Source organism: Colletotrichum abscissum (genome assembly GCF_030869225.1).
Source record: "Colletotrichum abscissum strain IMI 504890 chromosome Unknown Scaffold_4.1, whole genome shotgun sequence".
NCBI lineage: Eukaryota > Fungi > Ascomycota > Sordariomycetes > Glomerellales > Glomerellaceae > Colletotrichum > Colletotrichum abscissum.
The window spans coordinates 1,491,204-1,512,684 of NW_026850320.1; the positions used below are offsets into that span (position 1 = coordinate 1,491,204).

A 21,481-nucleotide genomic window follows, 5' to 3' on the forward strand; every position below is an offset into this window, starting at 1 on the left:
GAGACCAAGAATTGGGTACGCGAGTCAAGGGGGAAGGTTGTCGCTCACCAATTTATTAGACATACACCCTGTCGGGTACCATAGACGAAAGCAATGGTAGATGAGTTCAAAAGGTGAAGCCAGTTCGTTCTGCGCAAATAAATGCGAGTTGGCAGGCTCCTGGTGCCTCAACGTCGGGGCGTAAGTCCCACGACGAGTTATTCCTGGGCCCTTCAGCTTCCTGGGCTTAGGCATGAGGAACTGAATCCGTGGGCGCCGGGGCCATGTGTTTGCGGACTAATTAGCCCGGTACCGAGGGAGCCATGGAGCGTAAGAATTAGACGAGGCAGAGAGCGCCGGCCTGTCTGTGGTATGCACGAAGTCGCTGATCGAAGGTCTCAAGTCTGTACCTAGACCCCTCCAAAAGCTGGGGAACGCAACTGAAGGGTGCGAGAAAGGGAGGGAAATTGCTTCTTCGCAGTCTGTACTTTGTGGTCTGCAGGCTATGTGACCCTGGATCATCAGACGAAATACGGTAATACCTACACGTCCGGTTGAGGAGCTGGGTGCCTGTCAGCTTGGCTTCGAGAAGAAGCCCTTTCGTCAATTAATATGGTCTGAGCCACTGAGGGGGTACTCTGAGGAACAAGCTGCACGTCTCACCCACCCGCGCCAGTCCTACCTGCCAGAGGATGTGTGCGCAGGTCACGATGCTGCTATACGCACTGTTTAACTCTATCGTTTTGCATTACTAGAGGATTACCGTAGTATATATAAACACTACCCTGCCCTCAAATTCCGCACTATTTAACCTTAACCCTTTTCTTACCTATCCTTTTTTCTATTCTACCCTCTCCCTTATTAAGAAATCGCTAGAATCGTAGTTTTAATAGTTTATTAATAAGCTAGTATTATTATTTAAAAATAAGTAACCTATTCTTATATATAAGTATTAAAAATCTTATTATTATAAAAATAATAATAAATATATTAAAGTATTTAAAAAAGCTTTTTAATAGATTTTTAATACTATTTAAAGTAATTATCCTCGAGTTATAAAAAGAAGCCGAGGTACTATATTAATACGGCCCTATTTATTTTATTAATATTAATAATACCTTTCTTAGCGTAAAATATATTAATAATATTCTATAACCGTATTATTACGTTTTATAAATCGTATTTAATATTAATAAGGATTCTAGCGTTATTTACTAAGTATTTTATTAAAGTTATTATTATAAAGTTAGTTTAGTTATTAATATTTTAGTAAGTATTTTAATTTAACTTAGAGGCTTTTATAGCTCTTAATTAGAGGCTTTTAAAGGACTTATAATTAGACTTTTCGCTTATTATAAGCGAAGCTATTATAATTAAAACTATAGTATTACTTATAGACCTCGATAATAAGTAGTTAGTAATATAGTTATCTTTTTTTTATAATAAGTTTAAAAAAGTATTTTAATTTAAGTACTGGGTAGGTACTATACTATTTTATTAAAACTATATTCTTATACTTATAACTTAGAAAGAATTAACTTTCTTCGATAACAAGGTACTCAGATGCTGCTATACGTGTCCTGATGAGGGAGAAGATGCATTAACGACCTGGTGGAATTGCAAAAGCCCCTTGATGATTCGTCGCGACAACATGCGGTTGAGACATGCCGAACCCTGCTAGTCTTCATGCTGATGAGGACGCAAGTCACTGCTGCCAGAAGGAATACACCAACTGGGGCTAGCATCGAGACTAATGCCCTCCACGGACATGATGTACATGGAACGACAATTTTTTTCCTTGGTGCCAGACGAGTCTTCGTATGATCGTTGATGCGTCGCAGAAATGGTCACGACGGCGGGCAGGGATATGTTGATGCCCCTGTGATACCGATGCTCTTTTTGGGGCGTACACTGAGCATTTGCTGAGGAAGGCTCTTTTGACGACCAGTGTGGAGAAATGGACATTGAGCGAGAGGTTCCAGGTTTGCGTCCGTGAGCTGGCTGACCTGCGCGAACGATAGGGGACGGTGCCATCAATCGGCTCGAGAAGACGAGTGCTCAAGAGTTGCACCGGAGATTGCTAGTGCGAGCTGAATCATGCTCCAACTTGAGCCGCGGGAGCACGCAACGGCAGACTAAGGTATCAATTGGCGGGCGATAATACTTGATGCCTATTATCGGCCGAGACCTACAGGGTAATTTACATGGACAGCTGCCGCATAGCATACCACTGCCCACGAGTAGGAATGAAGGAGGGAAAGGGAGTCATTTGAACTCACCACCAATCCAAGCCCACAGCATCTCTGAGTGAGGCCGGGCCACATGGCGCGTCGAGGCAGCGACCAGTGAGAGAGAAGGGCTAGAAAATCCAGAGATCTAACTCTTCCCACACCTCGATCCACGGTAGCAGTGGGAACTCTCCTTCATGCGGCCACCCCCTTCCACCCTGGTCCGACCGATGATTTCATTTCTCAGGGCAAAAAAAATACTGTCAAGCCAATGATTGATGTACCCAATAAGCGTCAGTCGGCATGCGACGGAGACCCGAAATTCACCGTCATGCGAGTCGTGCTGGCTGCTACTGGGTGCTGTGCAAATGCTGCAAGCCCGACGACAGCTTCGGCCCTTTGCATACATGAGAACTTGAGCGATCCGAATAAGATTTAATCCGTAATATGGACAATCCTGAATAGTACCCATGGCGGACGCGCGGTGTACTCTCAGCCCATTCGAAGTCGTAAAATCACCACCACTGGGCATCGCTCGGGCAATTAGCCGACAGGGTGGATGCGGCACAGCGGCGGACGATGCCCAGATCCCGAGGCTTCGGCTCCTTGTTGAACCTCACAGCCGTCCGCCCCGGACAAGGAGACGCGTGCCTTAGCTGCCGGAGTGCCAGCGTGTCAATGAGGCGCGGAGACAGCACTTTAACCAGATTTCGTAAGGAGGGGCTGTTCTGGCCGCTGCGGCTTTCGTTGACGACTGCGGTATCCGTAGACGAACAATTAATCAATGCCTCTGCCAACGTCACCGGTAAGCCAGGGGTGACCTGTTCAGAGGACGAGGATCGCGTAAAGTGCGGTGCAAGTACCGTGCAACGTCAACGCTGCTATTCGACCATCTCCCGGACGGGAGTACCAAGGAAGGCAAGGCAGCCATGACTTGCCGATATCAGAGCCTTTTGACGTGTCTTTTCGTAGTCAAGGTTAGCCGGTCGGCCAGGATTCCTACTCGGCCGGCATCTTCGGTGACGGTCATACTAGCTGTCTGTCGTGACGAGTTGGGAGGAGATAGTCGCAGGCCACGAATACCAAGTCCACCGTGTGCAAACAGCATACTCTGGCGCATTACTTGTTGATCTCGTTGCTAGAAGTGGTAATCGGAACTATGTACAAAACTGTAGAATGGCTTCCTCGATATTAATGAGGGCGGTCGTGCGGCAGCTGCACAGACAGAAGAAGCTCGAGTGTTCTGCACTGTTGGGGGAGCGAACGGGTGGCCAAGAGCGAGGACTGTCCTTGGATCGGAGCGGAAACTGACACCGTCGAAGTGTTTCGAAACATGGTGCGCGCACAATCGGTTAGCGAGTTAAGGCTCGAAGACAGCTGCGGCAAAGGTTAATATCACGACATGTCCCGCTGACTCTGGGACATGTTCGAAGGGAAGGGGGGGGGGGGAGTCAACACGCGTCGAAGACTAACATCGGCTGGCGCATGTAGAAGTTGTCGAGGAGATTTCCGTGGAGGAAGTCAGCGACGGGGAAAAAGAAATGAAAGGAGGCCCATGTCTTGTATGCGGCCCGCTCTTTGGTGTTTGTCGCATCCGCCATCTCGTCGTTCGTGCTCGTCCAGCGGCCAGCGGCTGATGATGGAGAGACATGCGAGCGGGAAGGGCCCGATCGGTGAGCGGCATCTGGAATGAGGGACTGAGCCGGCGCATTTCAAGCGAACCATTGCCGGGCCGACGTTGCTCGAGTCCGGCTGGATGCGGTGCGAGTAGCGAGTGAATTCGCGTGGCCTCAACCGGAAAAGCAAGCAAAGCCTGGGATGATCGTCCTCGAGGCTCGCAGTGAAGGTGAAGTAAGAACAGCTCGCATTCCTGTTGCTGTGGCTGGTGTGGTTGGGGCGTCCGACGACCGTGAAGGTGGAGAGATGACTTGTCTTGAGTAAGGCTACTGAGGCCAATATACCAAGGTGGCTGCATATGAAAAGGTTGATTGATGTGATGATGAGGTATTACCTATCTGTTGAGAATGGATTTCTGGCAGACTGGGTATTGCATGTTGCGCAGATACTAGGTTGATCGAAAATTCACTGCCGTATCAAACTGTGATATCGAAGTACCTCCCGTGGTAAGATAGGTACCTTCGTGCCTTCCTCCCGATTTTGAGGTGAGGCATCGGGGATAAGGCGACACCTGGCTGCAGGGTCAAGAAAAGAGCCCCTCCCCAATCCGGCGGACCCCCTGCTCCTCCCTTTTTGCGTGACGCCATTTCGCGTCTTGATCCGGTACGTACTGGGATTCGCGCCGTGAGCTCCCCTCCAGCTAAGGCAAGCACGGCAAGGTAAGGCAGGCGAGACGAGGCGTCAACGTAGGGCAACTGCGTTTTGCGCTTAGCGTGTCTCTCCCGCCCCCGTATGATCTGCCCGGAGGATTGCCCTACCTCGCCCTAATGAGGCCTAAGGTACCGTCGTTTTGGTGCAAGATCGTAGATTGGCTATGGCCGGCGGCATGCATCAGAAGTGACTGAAAGCCTTTTTTTCTCTGTCGTCTGGCTTTGGGGCGATCTACATCTTGCGGATGCGGTACGGCATGCAGCTGGGAGGAAAAGATACAAAGACGCATGGGAAGCGGAATAGGTCCACGAAAGAAACCGGACGGAGTCACGGAGCCAAAAAAGGATGCACAAGATGGAGCCCATGAGCAGCAACAAGGTTTTCAGGCAGATGGGGGGACGCGAGGGCAGGAGCCGGGATGCCTTTCCTGTCAGGGCAAGTCCACGTTCACGCCGCCAGTGACCGGGCCAACCTGAGCCTCCGAGGTTGAGTCTCTGCTGCCCATAGTCCCGGACATTGCCTTTTCGTACAGTTGCCATTTGCAAGGTGCAAAGAACCTGGACAAGCTGGGCCGGATTGGATTGGGGCGCTCTTCATTCGTTCTTTTCCCGGGTCAGGGTAGAAAGGGACAGAGCACGCGCCAATCCATTATCAATTGGGCATGAACGGACGGACGGAAAGAGCTTATTACCTATTGCATCGGTGCTCCGTTAAGGTATATCGAATTGAATATTATCCGGCCAGGTGGAAAGAACATGGGAAGCGCAAACTCCTTTCCAGGACAGAATCAAAGTGTCGCGAGGAAAGTCGGTTGTCACTTGCCGCGAGGGCTGTCAGCTGCACCTGCACCTTTGCTTGTATTCCGTACCTGTCGGCTTCCTTCCTTTCATTCCTTCCCACACACACGACACCCTATTTCTCATTCGGTAATCTGGCCTCGGAGTCACGAGGTGGATGCCCCAGGCCAGCCCTGAGAGTACTTGCCTCACCACAAACTGTCATCGATATATCCAATGTCCTGGAGTAAAATCTCGCCGACGACTTCAACATGGAGGCAAGGGCAAACCAAGAGAGAAAAAACAAACACATTCGGGCGCCTCGTGCTGTTTCCGTAGATGCACGTACCTGACCTGAAAAACGCGATGTCAGTCCGCCTGTTGCCGGCGTTCTATTAAAGCTCGCTGGTGGCAGCCACGGCTCCCCCAACTCCAGCGCACGGCATCAGCACCGACACCAGACCCACACCAACCCTCCATGGACTTATGGCCAATGGAGACTTGCCCACTTTGCTGCTTCGTCGATTTGGAGTCTGAGCCTCTTAGGTTCTATTTTGCTGCGGCTGACCTGGATTGACCCGGTGCGCTTGCTTGCTGAGATGCACCCGGCTAGTACACACACAGTAAAGTGCGGCTTAAGTCGAGGTAGGTACGTAAGGAAACAGGCTCGTCTGCTGATGCTCCACCTGCGCTCAACTTTCAACCTGGAAGGCACCTCAACCTCGACTCCATACCTTCCCTACCTACCTTTGGTAAAAGTACCTACCTTCTCCCACCGGTACCTTGTAAAAAGTAGAGCTAAGCTAAGGTAAGAGATACCTTGCCCTGCTTGCTCCGAAGAGCTGGGGAGGAGGCACGCACAGCACCACATGCACACAGACATCCCATACTTCTAGCTGCCTTAGGTACCGGACACAAGCACTTGCCGTCCCCAGCAACAGCATCGAAGACACGCAAAACAGAGACGGAAGAAACGGGAGAAACAGACAGAGAGAATAGCCAAGTATGTGGTAAGGTACCTTAGCTCACCTCACCCTAAGGGCCCAAGGTTCCTTCCACACCCACACACACACACACATATGGACACACACAACCTTAGGTTCTTGCGCACACACGCACATACTAAATCAATACCCAGGAAGGTACCTGCCTGTCTTCCTTCCGCCTCGCACACCCCCTCTCACCCCTAGAGTTCAGGTCGTGCTTTCCCTTTCCCCCTCGCCCAAAAATCCACATTCTACGTCCCGAGCCTGCGCCTGCGCCTGCACCTGCGTCCTCCATTGCCAGTGAGTAAGGAAGGTACTTGCCTAGGTACCCCGTTTGGCGTCTGGCGTGAGTCTCTGGCCGGTGGTCTCTTCCTTTTCCTTCCACTTTCCCTTCCCTTGGTTCCTTCTTCTTCCCACTCCCCCCTCTACCCCCATCATCGTCCATTTCTCCTTCTTCCTCTTTCTTTAGAGTTGCACCTCTCTCTGCCTCTTCTGTCGTCTCTCTGTCTGCTCTCTGCGATCTGCTCTGCTCCTCTGCGTTGCTCTGCGGGTTTTGCTAAAAAAATCGAAGCATCCTTTTCAGCGATTGTCTTGGTTGTTGCAAAAGAAATCCGTGCTGCTCCAGCTGCCGCGTTTTTTGTCCACCTCACGTCACCACTGACTAGAGCGAGATCCACGGCCTTCACCAGCTGCGAAAAAAAAAATCTCTTCGCGCAACTTCCTTGTCCGGTTCCTCCCACGTCGTTTAACCCCCCCATCCCCAAATTCCTCCCTCGACACGAAAATTACTCTGTAATTCTTCCTCCTCACCACTCTCACCCACCCTCCTTACGAGTCGCACGACGTTTCTTCCTGGTCATCCGGAAAAAGAGTCTTTTTGTTGGCGCCCAAAAGTAAGTAATCAATGCTCTCTATCTCTGCCTCACTGTTTCTTCCTACCTCTCTCTCTCTGCCTTTACTCCTCTTCCCCTCCTCCGTCGCATTCTCGCAGTCGCATCCGCAACCGCAACCGCAGTCGCAAATCGAACGCTCGTGTCCGACCATCCGGCCTTCGGCATCCTCGGCAATCCTCTGCTGAGTACCTCGACGTTGCTCGCCTCGAATTGACCCCAAGAGCGATTCTGGAGGATGTTGGTCGGAGAAAAGATGGAATTGCAGTTCTGGGCGCATCATCGAACCCCTCCATGCATCGTGGATCATCCCGGATCGCGCTTGAAGATCGACAACCAAATGCCGAAGCCATCAGCCTTGACGTGTCGTGCAACGAGTCGTCACCGTCAGACGCCCGGGAAAACGAAATATGCACCATCAGCAACCGGCTCTTTCTCACCCCCGCACCCAAGATATCCGCAAGTCCCGTCTTACCTCACCCGCCGCGCTGTGTTCGCAGCTTCTTTTGGCCATGGGGAAGGAAGGAAGGCCTCATCACGAACTTCTGCAATATCGGCCTGACGTATGCCACGGTTCTCTCGTTAGAAGCCCAACGCCTAGCCGAAATGCCGCAACACACTGGAGAGGGCGAAGATTGGATTTGCAGCGCATCACACACCGAGGACAGGAAAAAGCACCAGGCTAGATGGCAATATCTGGTCTTGTGTCACCAAGGCCTCTCGTTGCTGAGAAGATGACGTGTCTCGCGAAAGGCAGACGGTCAGATGACCTCCGTCAATTGCCTCACAAGCTGCCCGGCCACCGCCCTCTCAAAGCTTGCTATACCTCAACTGCAAGCGGACTGAAGGGCTTGCAAGCTCTCTACGCCATACCAGCCCTCAGGTGTCTGTTTGCGAAGGATTGTCTGGGACGTCCCTGCCACGGTACCAATTTGACCGGCATTGGACACATGCCGCATGTGCTGCGCTCTCAACCACCACCCACGATGATTCCTGCGGGCACAGCTGCTGGACGAGCAACTGCGGAGTGACTGCGAATGCGATTGTGAATGCAACTGTCACAACGAGCTGACAAGATGACATGTGTACATCTGAACGCTAACCCTAGTCAGGTCCAATCATTTCGGATTCTTCCTCTGACCTTTTCTCGAACCGTTCAAAGTTCACGTTGGCCACGGCGAAACAGACCTAAAAGTCGAATTTGAAGCATTGCTCGGTTCTTTGAGTCGGCGGCTAAAGCATTTTTGCACGAACATCCCGCGACATCTCGATTTTTCGTTTTCACAACGGGGCGTGCAGGCGTCAGAGAGAATCGACTTTTTACCAAGTTCCCTTCGGAGTACAGGTTTTGCGTCTTAAAACAGGCCGTTCTGATTCGATTCTCGAAACCATCAACCATTTTTGAAAGCGGACAGCTACACTTCTGAACTTGTCACTACTATCCTACCACCAAAATGGACGGAATCAACCCGTACAACCCCGCTCAGGGCAACGGTGCCCCCCCTCCCAACGCTAACGGCGATGGCTTCGGTACTCCCGTCTCCGGCGGCATGCCCTTCCCCGGCAACAATGGTTCCGGAGAGATCCCGGGCGGCCAGGCCCCCATCCAGCAGGACGCGAATAAGAACACTCTCTGGTACGTGACCATCCAGATTTGCATTCTAGCTTGGACTAACACAAGACAGGATGGGCGAGCTCGAGCCCTGGATGGATGAGAACTTCATCAAGGGTGTCTTCTTGACCGCCACCGGAGAGCCCGTCAACGTCAAGGTCATTCGTGACAAGACTTCGGGCAATGCCGGTTACTGCTTCGTCGAGTTCACCTCGTCCGAGGCCGCCAGCAAGGCCCTCACCCTGAACGGATCCCCCGTCCCCAACTCCAACCGCGCCTTCAAGCTCAACTGGGCTTCCGGTGGCGGCATCAACGACCGCCGCGACGATCGTGGTCCCGAGTACTCGATCTTCGTTGGCGACCTTGGCCCTGAGGTCAACGAATACGTTCTCGTGTCTCTCTTCCAGGCGCGATTCCCCTCCTGCAAGTCTGCTAAGATCATGACCGATGCCATGTCGGGACAGTCGCGTGGTTACGGATTCGTCCGCTTCACCGACGAGCAGGACCAGCAGCGTGCTCTTGTGGAGATGCAGGGAGTTTACTGCGGCAACCGCCCCATGCGTATCTCCACCGCTACCCCCAAGAACCGGTGAGTCTGCACGTCTTGCCAAATTTTGAATATAAGAAACTAACGAAAGCAGAAGCAACCACGGCGGCCCTTACCAGCAGCACCATGGTAACCAGATGATGGCGCCTGGCCTCCCCCCTCACCAGCAGGGCTTCTACGGCGTTCCCTCGCCTGCCCAGTACGGCGGTGCTTACGGAGCCCCCTACAACCCTCCTGGTCAGCAGATGAACCAGTTCACCGACCCCAACAACACGACCGTTTTCGTCGGTGGCCTGTCTGGCTACGTCACTGAGGATGAGCTCCGAAGCTTCTTCCAAGGATTCGGAGAGATCACCTACGTCAAGATCCCGCCTGGAAAGGGCTGTGGTTTCGTCCAGTTCGTCCATCGCCACGCTGCCGAGATGGCCATCAACCAGATGCAGGGATACCCTATTGGAAACTCCCGTGTCCGTTTGAGCTGGGGCCGCAGCCAAAACAACTCTGGTGTTGGTACCCCCTACCGTCCTGCCCCTCCCCCGCCTCACTACTTCGCTCCGGCTCCCGGCCCTGGCGCCTACGGACCTGCTCACTTCGGTGCGCCGGGTCCTCATGGCCCTCCGGGACCTCAGGGCCCTCCTGGTGCCCCTCCTCAGGTAAGCATCCATGGGTCATGTGTCAGAACACACCTGGGCTAACATCCTCTGTAGTAGATCGAAGGTTTCAAGGGTCTCCTGGACGGCCCCCTTGCCTCTGGGCTCAAGTTGAGCACTTGAGGAAATATTGAGAGTTGCGCTCTCAACTGTCTTATTGTTTCACCCTTTCTCGAGCTTCTCTCATCGTTCTTCGTTCGCTGCCGCCGCCTTGGACTCTTAACGCTGCACGATGGATACCTGGGCGAATGACACATATTTCTTTGGACTTGTTTGATGTTAGGCATACGGATAGCGGATACGATTGTGAGACATCACGAGAACGACGATTGCATGCTTTGCGGCCTTAGTTACCTCTCTGGACATCTGGGCTTGTCTTGGGCGTCGGGTTCGGATGGTTTTGCGACTTGGTTGCCCCTTCTATTCGTCTTACTTCCACACGGGACTCCCCCAACAGAGATTTCCTAGCTTTTAGTTTGCTTTTTCGCCACGTTGTTGACTTGTTCGTGACCGTTCTGCGTGTGAACCAATCCTGTTGTTTGCTTTGCTAGTTGGTCGGTCATTGGTCTGCAGTTGCGATACCCCTCAGTCATTCACGAATTTGCTGCTGCTTGTAGTACTAAATAGGCTGTGCGTCCTCGCCTTGTATCATGGTCCTTTTAACCCGTTGTCTGTTTCTCTTAACGAGAGGGTCATGCTGGCGCTATTCGAAGGTGGTTGGCGTAGGAATCTTGATGATCATTCGGTCTGGGACTTGGGAGTGTGCCTCGCTGTACGTTGGGCGAAAAGCAGATTGCTTGGTGTGGTTTATCTAGTGGCTTCCCACGTTGGGCGAATGGCGTTGGTGGATGAGTAGGGATACTTCCGCTCCGGGCAGAGAGGGACCTTTGGGTGAAATCAAGTTTGTCAAGACCTCAAACCTTGTTGTTTTCCCACACTTTTGTGACTCTAATGGCCGTGTGTTCCGGTCTATCTGCTTCCTGGTGACTTACCTCTTATGGCATGCTTCCTTACTTACACCCCTCCTCTAAGTTTCTAGTCTCCAGCCTCAACTTATCGGTCTGGAACCTGAGGGCCTGCTCAGCTCAAACTAACATCATCCCAGAGGGACGCCGACGTTCATGCAAGGGCTTACGAAGAAGTACATATGCAGCCACCTGCCGTCGAGCTGTGGGAAGCTGGCAGGCTCTGTTGGGAAGAGGGACGCAAAAGAGCGTGGACCCTTGCGGTGAGGACGCATTAAGTTCTGTATTTGCTACAGAGGATGCAGCCACTGAGAATATTTGATTGCTCACTCAATGTCACTTGATTGAGTGCTCATTACCGGCATTACTATTCATGATAGATCATTCGTTGCCTTGGACCTTGCTGAGCAGACCTCGGAGTCCACAACTACATAGTCTGTCTAGAAAAGAACTCAATCCCCCGTGCCCCGGTCTGCGGCAGGGCCATTTTCATTCTAGCAGGGTGGTCTACCAGTTGATACGCTTTTTCGAGTATCGTGACCTTGACGGCATTTTGTCCTTCCCACACTTGAGATACTATTCTCCTGCACTCCTTTAGTTCGAGGGCTCTACACTCACGGTCTCTCATTTCGCTGTCTACTTCCTAGGTAGGGATTTTTCGTCAGCCACACGCACACGTACACATATTAATGTTTTCTCTCCTACGGCGTGTATAAATCCTGCGGCGTACGGACTGCCTTTCGCAGCTCTATCTTTCCCTCTTTCACAGCCTTTCCTTCACACAAGCAAGTCGAGGCAATCTTGCCTTCAAGGTAAGGTCACATCAAGTCTTACCAAGTGTAAAGAGTGCAACATACAGACAACTGATCATCGATAGTGCACCGTCGCCAAAGATGATTATCCCCGAGGCCACCACGGCGCTGAGTGCCAACATGCAGGTCGCGAGAGCTCTGCCGCCTCACCTTCTCCCCAAGGCGGACGCCGTGTTCGCCATGGAGGCCGAGTTCCCCTCGCGCATCGTCCTCGACCTCTACACCAACGACATCGGCACCTTCTCCGTCTGGGGCCGCAAGAACTACACCGACATCACCATCACCCAGACCCCCGCCGCTGACGGTGAGGACAACACCGTCGCCAAGAACGACGACGCCGGCGAGCCGTCGTCCGCCATGTGCGGCGAGAACGAGCTCGTCTGCGACAAGGGCCACCAGGCCATGGCCAGCATCTGCTATCGCCTCATCAAGGTCCTCAAGACGGACAAGGCCAACGACATGATCCGCGGTACCCCTCAGGACTACTGTCTCGAGATCGAGACGGCGCGGTGCTGCGTCAGCTGGACCGCCTTCATTGACAAGCCGACGCCCGTCGCGGAGCTCGTGCCCGCCGCGGAGATTGTGTACGACAACTGCCGTGACATCATGCGCAGCTACGTCTCTGGCAAGGTGTATGGTGCTATTGTGGGCAATCACTGCATGGACCAGTGCCTTTCTGAACGGCCGGATGGCTGCTGATCGTGGTATGTTTTCTGGGTTCCTTTACCCCGTGGCCACTTGCTTTGAGAACCCTGTGGGCTAACTTTTGCTGTTGTCTGTCAAGGTGACGAACCTGGGAGCGGGGATTTTTCTGCATCGTGGTTCTAATGTTTAATACCAAAAGGCACTCCTCCTGCTTTGGGAAGAGTGCCAGGTCAGGTCAGATTTATTTCACGCTAGCTACGCACTTAACTACAATACATCATCAATTGCTTCGTACACTTTGTCGAAGCCATAGTCAAGACATCTATTAACATTTGGCAACGACTTGAGGCTTTTGTAATGATACAGGTACTTGATGAGATTGCTGCTCTATTGATGTCCAACATGAACTCCATACCCAGGTCCACACTTCTTCTCAGATATGCCAAGCCATAACCGCAAAAACTGGCCATCCATGCATGTATCCTCGCCCAACTGTACTGACCAAAGACGCAAAGAAATCCTGAAAGCCTGCCAAGCAAAAACATTTGCGACAACAGCAGGGTTCGAACCTGCGCATCCGAAGATAATAGATGTCTGAATCGTGAACAATTCAAGTCTATCGCCTTGGACCACTCGGCCATGTTGCCATTAGTTGAATGTGGAGTCTCGGCTGGGTAACAGCGATCTTAGTCGCGGCTCGTTGCTGCATGCCGCGTTTTCCGGCAGCAGGTGCATGAGGCTGCAGCTCCGCGCTCGTGAGTTGCGCAATTCTATTCTCAGAGCTTAGCTTTGACGCGTGAAAGAGGATAAAGTCGGGTTTTGCAGTGGTGCGTTAGACCTTTATGAGTTGAGAATGAGATTAGTGTGTTATGGGTTTTTTGCGACACCTTGCTTCGATGTTTCGTTGAAGCGTGAGGGTATTTGACGGCTTCGGAAAGTCAAGTTTTCTCTCAGCCAGCTTCCTTTGAGCAATGGCTAGGTAGTTGGTTTCCCAGTGTTGTATGGGCCTATTTCTTCATCAACGGGTTATGACCTATCGCTGCACGCTATCAATAAGAGTTGATTAAAGATGGAGGTTGATGTAAAGTATTGAGCCGGTAATAAAATCGCTTGTCGCTCTATTAGTATCCTCCCCAACTCTTTCTTATTATTTCTATTCCTTTTTTACTATTCCTATTCTTTTTATTCCGATTATTGCTATTACTATTCATTCTGACCCCGTTATTCTTATTTCTATTATCCATCTTCTTATTTGTCTTCTAAAGAGTTTTCTTTAATGAATATATGAAAGAGAACAAGAATAATAATAGAAAAAATAAAAAGTATAAGAATATTAGGTATGGTATGTAGGTAGGTAGGCGTTCTAATCTTCTTAACTAGCATCCTATTTTATTACCCATTTGAGTGTCGACCAATTAATAATTACTTCTCTTGAAAAGACTAAGGAGATGACGAATACAGAGACGGAATGTCCTGTGGCTAATTATTGTCGCTGCTGACTTGAGACCGACCATCCACCAAGTATGCTTTTTAGCATGAGGTCCAAATAGTAGGCGTCGAGAGGTACACCATAGGCGGAAGGGCAGTACGAAGCTCTTCCGGCAGGTCGTGGGGAGCACAGCTGCTTAAAAGTCTGGGTAGCTTACATGCTCACCATTCAGTAACAATTGCAGTCAGTATTTCATGTCGAATTTGTGTACTTTGCTTGCCTGCTTGGGTCTAACTAGGGTACGACAAAAAGACTGCGCGCAGTGAGCACAGATATCATCAGGACTGGAGGGAGCAAGTCTTCCGATGGCCCATCACCTCTGCCGAGTGGCACGCGAAACTTACATGTAGTTCGACGTGTCTCCCGTGCACATATGAAGTATCGTTTAGTCTTTCACTGATCGGATGGAGGAAGGAGACCGGTATTAGACCGCCCCACATTAACCGCCCGAAAGCTTAGCAGAGGCGATGCAGGGAAGATCTTCCCGTGACTGGGGGGTGATGTCATATTCGTCGTCCATTTAGGCGGTGCGCCTCCCTGCATGTAGTAAAGAGAGACAGAAAAGACCCTCCCCAAAAACATCCCATTGATAGTAGGCTGACATTGGTCAATCCGAGAATGCGTGAGAGCGAACTGCCCTATGAGATGGGGAAGACTTGGCAGCTATCTGCGGCGCAGTCCGCGCAGCCCACGCAGCGATGTCTGGACACGCCGCACTGCTGCAGCTCATGCCGTCAGCGGCTTCGTTGAAGCATTGATAACCAGGATCCCACGTTTATTTTATGGAGTGTAACATGCCGATGTCTATTGAGCGAAAGTTGCCATACGTTCCGACTCGGTTTGTGAGGTTATCGTCGTCAAATTCTTACAGACCATTACGCCACAGGCCTCGATAACTCTACACGAGACCCGAATTCGTTATACAATGTTCAAGAATTCGGAGGTCCTGAGGGCCAGAGAGGAACAAGAAGAAGATAGGAAGAGGTTGAAAGAGGAAGTGAACCTTCGCGGCAAGCAGGGACAGGACACAACCAAGGGCGAACAAGTGTGGTACTCTCGCCGCGTCGACGACGGGTGTCTTTTACATTGGGCCATCATCACGCACGGCCAGAAATACGAGCTCCGCTTACCGAATGGCAGTGTTCCGAAGCCGAAGGACAAGGTGCCAGAGAGCGAAAAGACCAGTTCTTTCGAGCCTGCTCGGGTGTATGAAGCGAGGGTGGCTGCATGGTCCTTAAAGGAAGAGATGAATAAGCTCAGAGCACTTCAGCTTTCGACACCGTCCAAGGGCTATCACACTCGTGACTACACCGTTTGTCAGATCGGCTGGACGACTTTGACGAAAGACGAAGTCAACACCGAATGGGCTGCCGCGCGCTCATCCATTCCCGCCCAAGATCTGGGATACGACGACTGCCGGGAGCTGCTCAAGAGGTTCGGCAGCATCATCAAGACGCCTGAAGGATGTGCACTAGACTATGACTGGTTCAAGGAAAGTCTTGAGACGCCAACTCACAGACTCACCGAGATTACTCCGGACAAGGCCGTCAAGGGGTTCCAGAATTCGATGCAGAACGGGCTATGGGGTGTCGCTGCCACGGGAGCCGGAGCCGGAATCGTGTATGGCGCGTATGAGGCTGGAAAACAGATGGATCCTTTGAGGAGTGGTGTCAATGTGGGCGGCAGCCTGGGTCCAGATTGTTGTTGCGCTGGTTGCTACTGCTGTACTTGCGTGGCGGGTGATGGATCTTTCTGGGAGTCTTGCACTTGGCTGCCGTGTTTGGCCTTGAGCGGTGGCTGCAACTGTTGATAGTCGGATTTGTTCGATAGAGGTCGCTTTCTGCATAGAGTACATAGCAAACGTAGCGTTCCTTCTAGCGGTTGTGAATTTAATACCAACTACCTAGTCACTTGTTCTAACTCTTCCATACTGAGTGTTATCAAAATTCCCAATGAAGTGTCAGGACGATTGGGAATTTGAGCACGTAGATTTAGCACGGAGTGTAGACGGTCGCCAAAGTCGGAGGGTGTGTTTTCTAATATTATGAGTCTATGTGATAATGACCTTCTTCATTAAGGTGCCAAGTAGATCGACGATCTCTGATGCTGGAGGCTCTTTCTCTCTCGCCAACTGTTGCACCGGAAATCTAGAAGGGAATCTTGAAGCCTGAGTGACGAAGGTTTTGGAAAACACCAGTAGGATCGTACTTGGTAGAAGCGGCCCTCAGCCTCTCGATGGAAGCCTCACCGTACGACGAGATAACATCTTGTACCTTGTGGGCATAGTTGAGGAAGATCCAACCCCAGTTCAAGTCCAAAGACGCAGCATAAGCCTCGACGTCCTCTGTGTAAGCCTGGATGTACGGGAAGGAAATGGTTTCATTCTCAGCTCCGTTGACGGCGAAGGTGATGAGGAACATGATGCCGTTGCCTCTGGTGATGTAGTGGTCCAGCCCCATGCTGTTCCCACCCATGGCGATGCCCTTGTCGACGATGGACTTGGTGATGGGCTGGAACATGCAGAGGGTGTTGAAGCCTGAGTCAGCACCGACGGCCTTCTCGAGATCCGCGTTCAGGGTGTAGAACTTCTCGACGGCGTAGTTCATGATCCGAGCATCGTTGTCGAATGCGAGCGTGAACCAGGCGTTGCGGAAGCCGGCGGGCTGACCGGAACCGAGTTCGTTTGCGACGATGGAGATTAAGTCGACCTTGGTAGTGTCCTGGGTAATGTTGCCAGCGGCATAGTAAGCGTCAAAGGCAGGGGGCGCAACCTCGGCCAAGGTATTCTCGATAGCGGCGTTGAGGATCATACCGCCGAGCTGGGGGAGGTACGCCCAGTAGACGATGGAAGAGCTGTTCTCGTCCTTGTGGACATTCTCCGTGAATTCAACGAGGGCATCGATGACTTTGGGCCCGGACTCCAAGTCGTAGATGAGGTTGCCTCCCCAGACTACCGGCTTTGTTGGGTCGGGAAAGTCAATTGCGTACATATCGAAGCGGGTGACAAGACCAAGGTTGGCGCCGGTTCCTTTGAGGCCTTGCCACAGATCAGGGTTGGAAGTGGCATTGGCATTAACGATGGATCCATCAGCAAGGACCACCTCAAAGTTGGCAACTTGGTCACATGCGAAACCATGAGACGCCGAGTGGAAAGAGTTGCCGCCGCCGAGAATGAAGCCTCCAGTTCCGACGGTGCCAGCACGCCCACCCGTGACGACAACTCCATACGGGGCAAGAGTGTCGTAGACAGTCTGCCAGTGACCGCCGGGTCCAATGGAGGCGATCTTGGTGTCTGGGTTGTAGGTGGTGCTGTTGAAGAAGCCAAAGTCAATGGTGACACCATCGTTGACACTGTTGGATCCAGCGAAGGAGCCATGGCCACCGCCGCGAACGCCGAATGTGCAGTTAGACGCAGCGAGGGTGGTGATGATGGTCGAGACATCCTCGGGTGTTGAGGGCTGTGCGACACACCAAGGGTCCAGGGCAGCGGTGATGGACCAGTACGAGTCCATACGTTCCACATACTCGGTGGAGTTGGGGAAGTAGATCTTGCCAGCGAGTCCTGGGGCCTTGTTCAATTTCAAGCACTGGTCAAAGTCAGTAACATGTTTGAATTCTTATGACGGAGGTATGTCTATAGCTAGGGGAACTCACGCATGCCGTTGACTGTGGGTAGCAAGTCGCAGCCGACGCGATTTCGAACAAAGCTGCTGCAGTGCTCATTGCCATGATGTTAGACTTCATCTTGGAGGCTGGAAAGGGTTGAAACGCGACGGTCAGTTGATAGGGCGGACGGGGAGAATTCTGGTGGCAAGGCCGACACCAGAGCCAAGGAGCGACTTGTGAAAAAAGACCGACGGGAGTGGGTTGCACTGACAGATGTGAACATGGAGGCAGACTTTCTATGATAAGCCGTCAGCTTGTCCTTATATTACCCTGTCCTGAAGCAACCTCGGAGCTGCAATCCAGCACGGTGGACCGCAAGAAGCCCGAAATGGAATATTGGTCCATGAAAGGGCCTGGACAAACGAAGGACTGAGATGAAGGTGGGACATTACTGCCGTGATGCAGTAGTGTAGAACAAGACGGCCCCTCATCACGGCTTGCACCGTCCAGTTGTCATCGATGTGATGTTTATCGGTCCAATCTTCAGTTCTGGCAAGGGTGGGTAGCATCCATTGCATGTGGCTAAGTTTGCTGCAATCCTTGCGTTGGAGACTTGGCAAACATCCTTCTTTCCCCCGTCTGGCAGCACAGAATATCGTTGGTGCGATTTCAACCCCTGTTTCTCTTTTCCCTCTTCCCATCCTATGTCTTTCCACAACGTTGCTCGATGTTGTTGGAAGTAACCGAATACCAACCCAGTCACCGAAGCTCCGTCGTCCCACCCAAGATCCTGGGCCTTGCTGTCGGGGAAGAAATTGACTTGCTACCGGGCACTGGGGTTCGATTCCGTGCCCTCCGCGTAAGCCCATCCTTCTGGAAACCCTGACAACTTACAGGCATTACGCCGACAACAACGAGCAACCAACATCGCCTCGGCCAGGGCCAGAAGAAAATGCTTACTGACCCACGCTTCAACGGACTGAGCCGATCACGGGGGGCCATGCCGCATCGAACGATTTAGCCCCCGCCATCATCCGGGGTAGCTCATCGACGGTACGGGTGCTATCAGATACAGCGCCACAATGCAAGGTGATGAAGGTATGCTAGGACAAAGTCTGATCGGCGTTGTCCATTTGGAAGGCTGAAGCTACCTCTTTCTCCGGAATTATCAGCATCTTATACCTCTTCATCCAAGCGACCTTGCAAAAGAGGCATCGATCGAACTTGCCATTGCTACAACTTCCTTTCACATAGTGGCACGGAAAGCGGTCAGACCGGAGATCAAGACCCGACAAGTGGCAAGTGAGAAAAAATGCTGCAAATAACTCCCAAGACATTTGAAATTGAGATGCAGCCTCTTGCAGCCAAGAACTGCAGGCACGAGGCGCATTTATGCGAGTGTATTTGAGCCTCGAGATAGGTAATCGAACGACCTGGTCGTCGGTTCCGCCACGCGGTTGCTAAATTCTCTCGTGCATTTCGCCGAAAGAGAGGATGAAGGATTTGTCTCAACTTCACAAGACCCTAGTTCCAACACAATTCATCCCTGTGACCGGGCTTGTTGAGCGACAGGTAAAAGTGGAAACATCGACAATTACGTGCTGTTCTTCGGGCCAGAATGCCGGATGAAGTGATATCGCGCAGAATTATCTTGGCCAACCGCTAGTCAAGGGTATTACGGCGTTGGTTCCAACAGAAATTTGTGACTGCAGGACGGTGGAACAAGAACAGGACCTTTTGCATCAGGAAGCACGGGGGGCCGAGGATGTGGACTCCCTTCTTCCGCTCTTCAAAGCTCAGGTTTAACATAAACGTGAACATGCTTGCGAATCACACTCTAGATACGATGTGCAAAGAGTGTCGGTGTCAAGGAGTCGAGAATGATACATGCTAAAACTAATACTTCCACGGTTGCTCTCGTATCGTTTGGTACATAACGACCATGGCGTCCGAAAATACCTTTCGCTCGAAGGACGTAATCTCCTTTAAGCCACCGGGCGCCCACATACTTATGATACTGTGTTCCTGCCACTTGATCGACTTTGTTGAGTGATACATTTCACCGCAAGCATCAGCACGGAATCAGCAGCTTGCCTATCCGATTTGCAGTATCCAAGCCATGCCATTGGTGAAGGGCGTTGTCACTGTTCTTCCGCCTCCTGAAGGCTATGTGGTCAATTTCGATAACCCACAGCGGCAGGCTGTACCCGAAGCTTACTATGTAGCTGGATTTGGTACACTTCTCAGTGTTTTGCTCATGGCGCAAAGGCTGTACACGAAAGCCTTCTTGATCGGTCGATTGCAGTGGGACGATGGTAAGAATACCCAACAAAAAGCACCATGAGATTCCTTTCCTACACTATCCTGTATCGTCACTACTTGACTTTCATCATATCTTAAGCAGCGACTTGGCAAGCTGCGTGGACTAACGCTTGGTCTTGGCAGTCTTCCTTCTTCTGGCTTGGGTAAGTCCCAGTATCTCGGACACCGGGTCGCGACTTGCAGCAACGTGCAGCCTCAAGCCCAGCCACACAACGCTGACAAGCTTGGCCAACTTGTTGAGACCAGTATCGCTGACTGTATTATAGTTCACCTCTATCGCTACCATTGGATTATGTGTTCGTGAGTGAAAATGCCAAGCTGAGATGGTCGGCTAGGTTGTTGCTGACAAGCCCTCGGTAGATATGTTTGCATATGGGTCTGGAGGTGTCCACGGATGGGAGATCTCTATCGAAAAGTACAACATATACATGATGGTAAGTGGGACCGGATCTCACCGTCTGTTCATTCCGTCTTTGGAGACTAGGATGTTCTTTTGCGAGCCCGGTGTACTAACGTAATCGTCAACGCAGGATGTTTTCCTCGCCGCCGCCATCTATACCCTCTGTGGAAGTTTCGCCAAAGTCTCCCTCTTGATATTTTACTTCCGACTATCACCTCAGAGATGGTTCAAACGAGCTGTGCGGATTTCTCTTGCGATTATTGCCGGTTACAGTATCGGCATCTTCTTTGCTCTGGTATTCGCCTGTGATCCAATCGCAATGAGCTGGGACGTTACCATCACGGAAGGCACATGCATCAACCGACCATCACTATACATTGCGACTGCTGCGGCAAACATCATCTCGGACTTGATACTTTTCGCGCTTCCGATCCCCATCGTTGTGAAGCTACAGATTCCGCGTAGGCAGAAAGTTGGGCTGTTCTTCATTTTCGCAGTTGGGTCACTGTAAGTTAGCATCGCCACTCTTCTTCAAGATGATGGTACACATAGCGAGACTCTGGCGAAGCTAAAAAGACGTGTAGTACAGTCGTCACTTCGATCGTCCGCGTTTCTCTCCTTCCAGCCATGCTTACAAGCATGGACCAAAGCTGGGTCATCTCATGGGCTAGTTTGTGGATGTAAGTGAAGCTCGGCCTCCTTTGATCCTATCCCCAATATCCGTGGCTGTATTTTCTGACAAATCGATCTTTTCAGTATCGTTGAAGCGAACCTAGTCGTAATTTGCGCCTCTCTGCCGACCTTACGCAAGTTTTTCCGACACGTCGCACCCAAGATCATCGGCGAAAGCACATATGGCAAGGGAACCAAGACTGTCGGTGGTACTGGGAGCAAGCCCATATCACGAATGACTATCGGTGGTACAAATGGGACGCGGAATAGAGCCGAGTATTCGCAATTTGATCGCGACAACAATGGCGAGGCATTTGTGATGGCCAGCATGGGGTCCAATAACCCAGCTACTATCGCGACTGGTCATACCGAGGGTGATCCGACAGAGGATGATTCATCAGAGAAAGCCATCATGCGAGGAAACAATATTATCCAGACGAAGACAATCACGGTGGAGTACAGCACTAAACAATGAGACTTCAGATCACACGAAACGCAATATAGATGATAGGCTATCAGTGTACGCATGATATTAGCCACTTATCAAGGTACATGGGTCGAATGAAAGAAATTT

The 21,481-nt window shown here is 51.5% G+C and overlaps 7 protein-coding genes across 7 annotated transcripts; 5 read left to right on the forward strand and 2 right to left on the reverse strand.

The window, feature by feature from the left end:
* Window positions 1-3,675: 3,675 nt before the first annotated feature.
* Window positions 3,676-4,182, reverse strand: CABS01_02433 (uncharacterized protein; the record flags this gene model as incomplete). The annotated part of the gene is made up of 1 exon (XM_060535811.1): window positions 3,676-4,182. One exon carries the CDS (start codon window positions 4,180-4,182, stop codon window positions 3,676-3,678), a length of 507 nt encoding a protein of 168 aa, XP_060396116.1.
* Window positions 4,183-7,238: 3,056 nt separating this feature from the next.
* On the forward strand, window positions 7,239-7,925 carry CABS01_02434 (uncharacterized protein; the record flags this gene model as incomplete). The annotated part of the gene is made up of 1 exon (XM_060535812.1): window positions 7,239-7,925. A coding segment is annotated over one exon (687 nt), but the record flags the coding sequence as incomplete, so codon positions are not given.
* Window positions 7,926-8,641: 716 nt separating this feature from the next.
* CABS01_02435 (RNA recognition domain-containing protein) lies at window positions 8,642-10,119 on the forward strand (the record flags this gene model as incomplete). Its single annotated transcript, XM_060535813.1, has 4 exons — window positions 8,642-8,823; window positions 8,873-9,388; window positions 9,441-9,999; window positions 10,057-10,119. The coding sequence occupies 4 exons, from the start codon at window positions 8,642-8,644 to the stop codon at window positions 10,117-10,119; spliced, it is 1,320 nt and encodes a 439-aa protein (XP_060396118.1).
* Window positions 10,120-11,854: 1,735 nt separating this feature from the next.
* On the forward strand, window positions 11,855-12,472 carry CABS01_02436 (uncharacterized protein; the record flags this gene model as incomplete). The annotated part of the gene is made up of 1 exon (XM_060535814.1): window positions 11,855-12,472. The coding sequence occupies one exon, from the start codon at window positions 11,855-11,857 to the stop codon at window positions 12,470-12,472; it is 618 nt and encodes a 205-aa protein (XP_060396119.1).
* Window positions 12,473-14,832: 2,360 nt separating this feature from the next.
* CABS01_02437 (uncharacterized protein) lies at window positions 14,833-15,717 on the forward strand (the record flags this gene model as incomplete). Its single annotated transcript, XM_060535815.1, has 1 exon — window positions 14,833-15,717. One exon carries the CDS (start codon window positions 14,833-14,835, stop codon window positions 15,715-15,717), a length of 885 nt encoding a protein of 294 aa, XP_060396120.1.
* A 337-nt stretch (window positions 15,718-16,054) lies between these two features.
* On the reverse strand, window positions 16,055-17,651 carry CABS01_02438 (FAD binding domain-containing protein; the record flags this gene model as incomplete). The annotated part of the gene is made up of 2 exons (XM_060535816.1): window positions 16,055-17,494; window positions 17,562-17,651. 2 exons carry the CDS (start codon window positions 17,649-17,651, stop codon window positions 16,055-16,057), a joined length of 1,530 nt encoding a protein of 509 aa, XP_060396121.1.
* A 1,981-nt stretch (window positions 17,652-19,632) lies between these two features.
* On the forward strand, window positions 19,633-21,382 carry CABS01_02439 (uncharacterized protein; the record flags this gene model as incomplete). The annotated part of the gene is made up of 7 exons (XM_060535817.1): window positions 19,633-19,828; window positions 19,959-19,978; window positions 20,102-20,135; window positions 20,196-20,269; window positions 20,366-20,742; window positions 20,820-20,915; window positions 20,992-21,382. 7 exons carry the CDS (start codon window positions 19,633-19,635, stop codon window positions 21,380-21,382), a joined length of 1,188 nt encoding a protein of 395 aa, XP_060396122.1.
* Window positions 21,383-21,481: the final 99 nt, after the last annotated feature.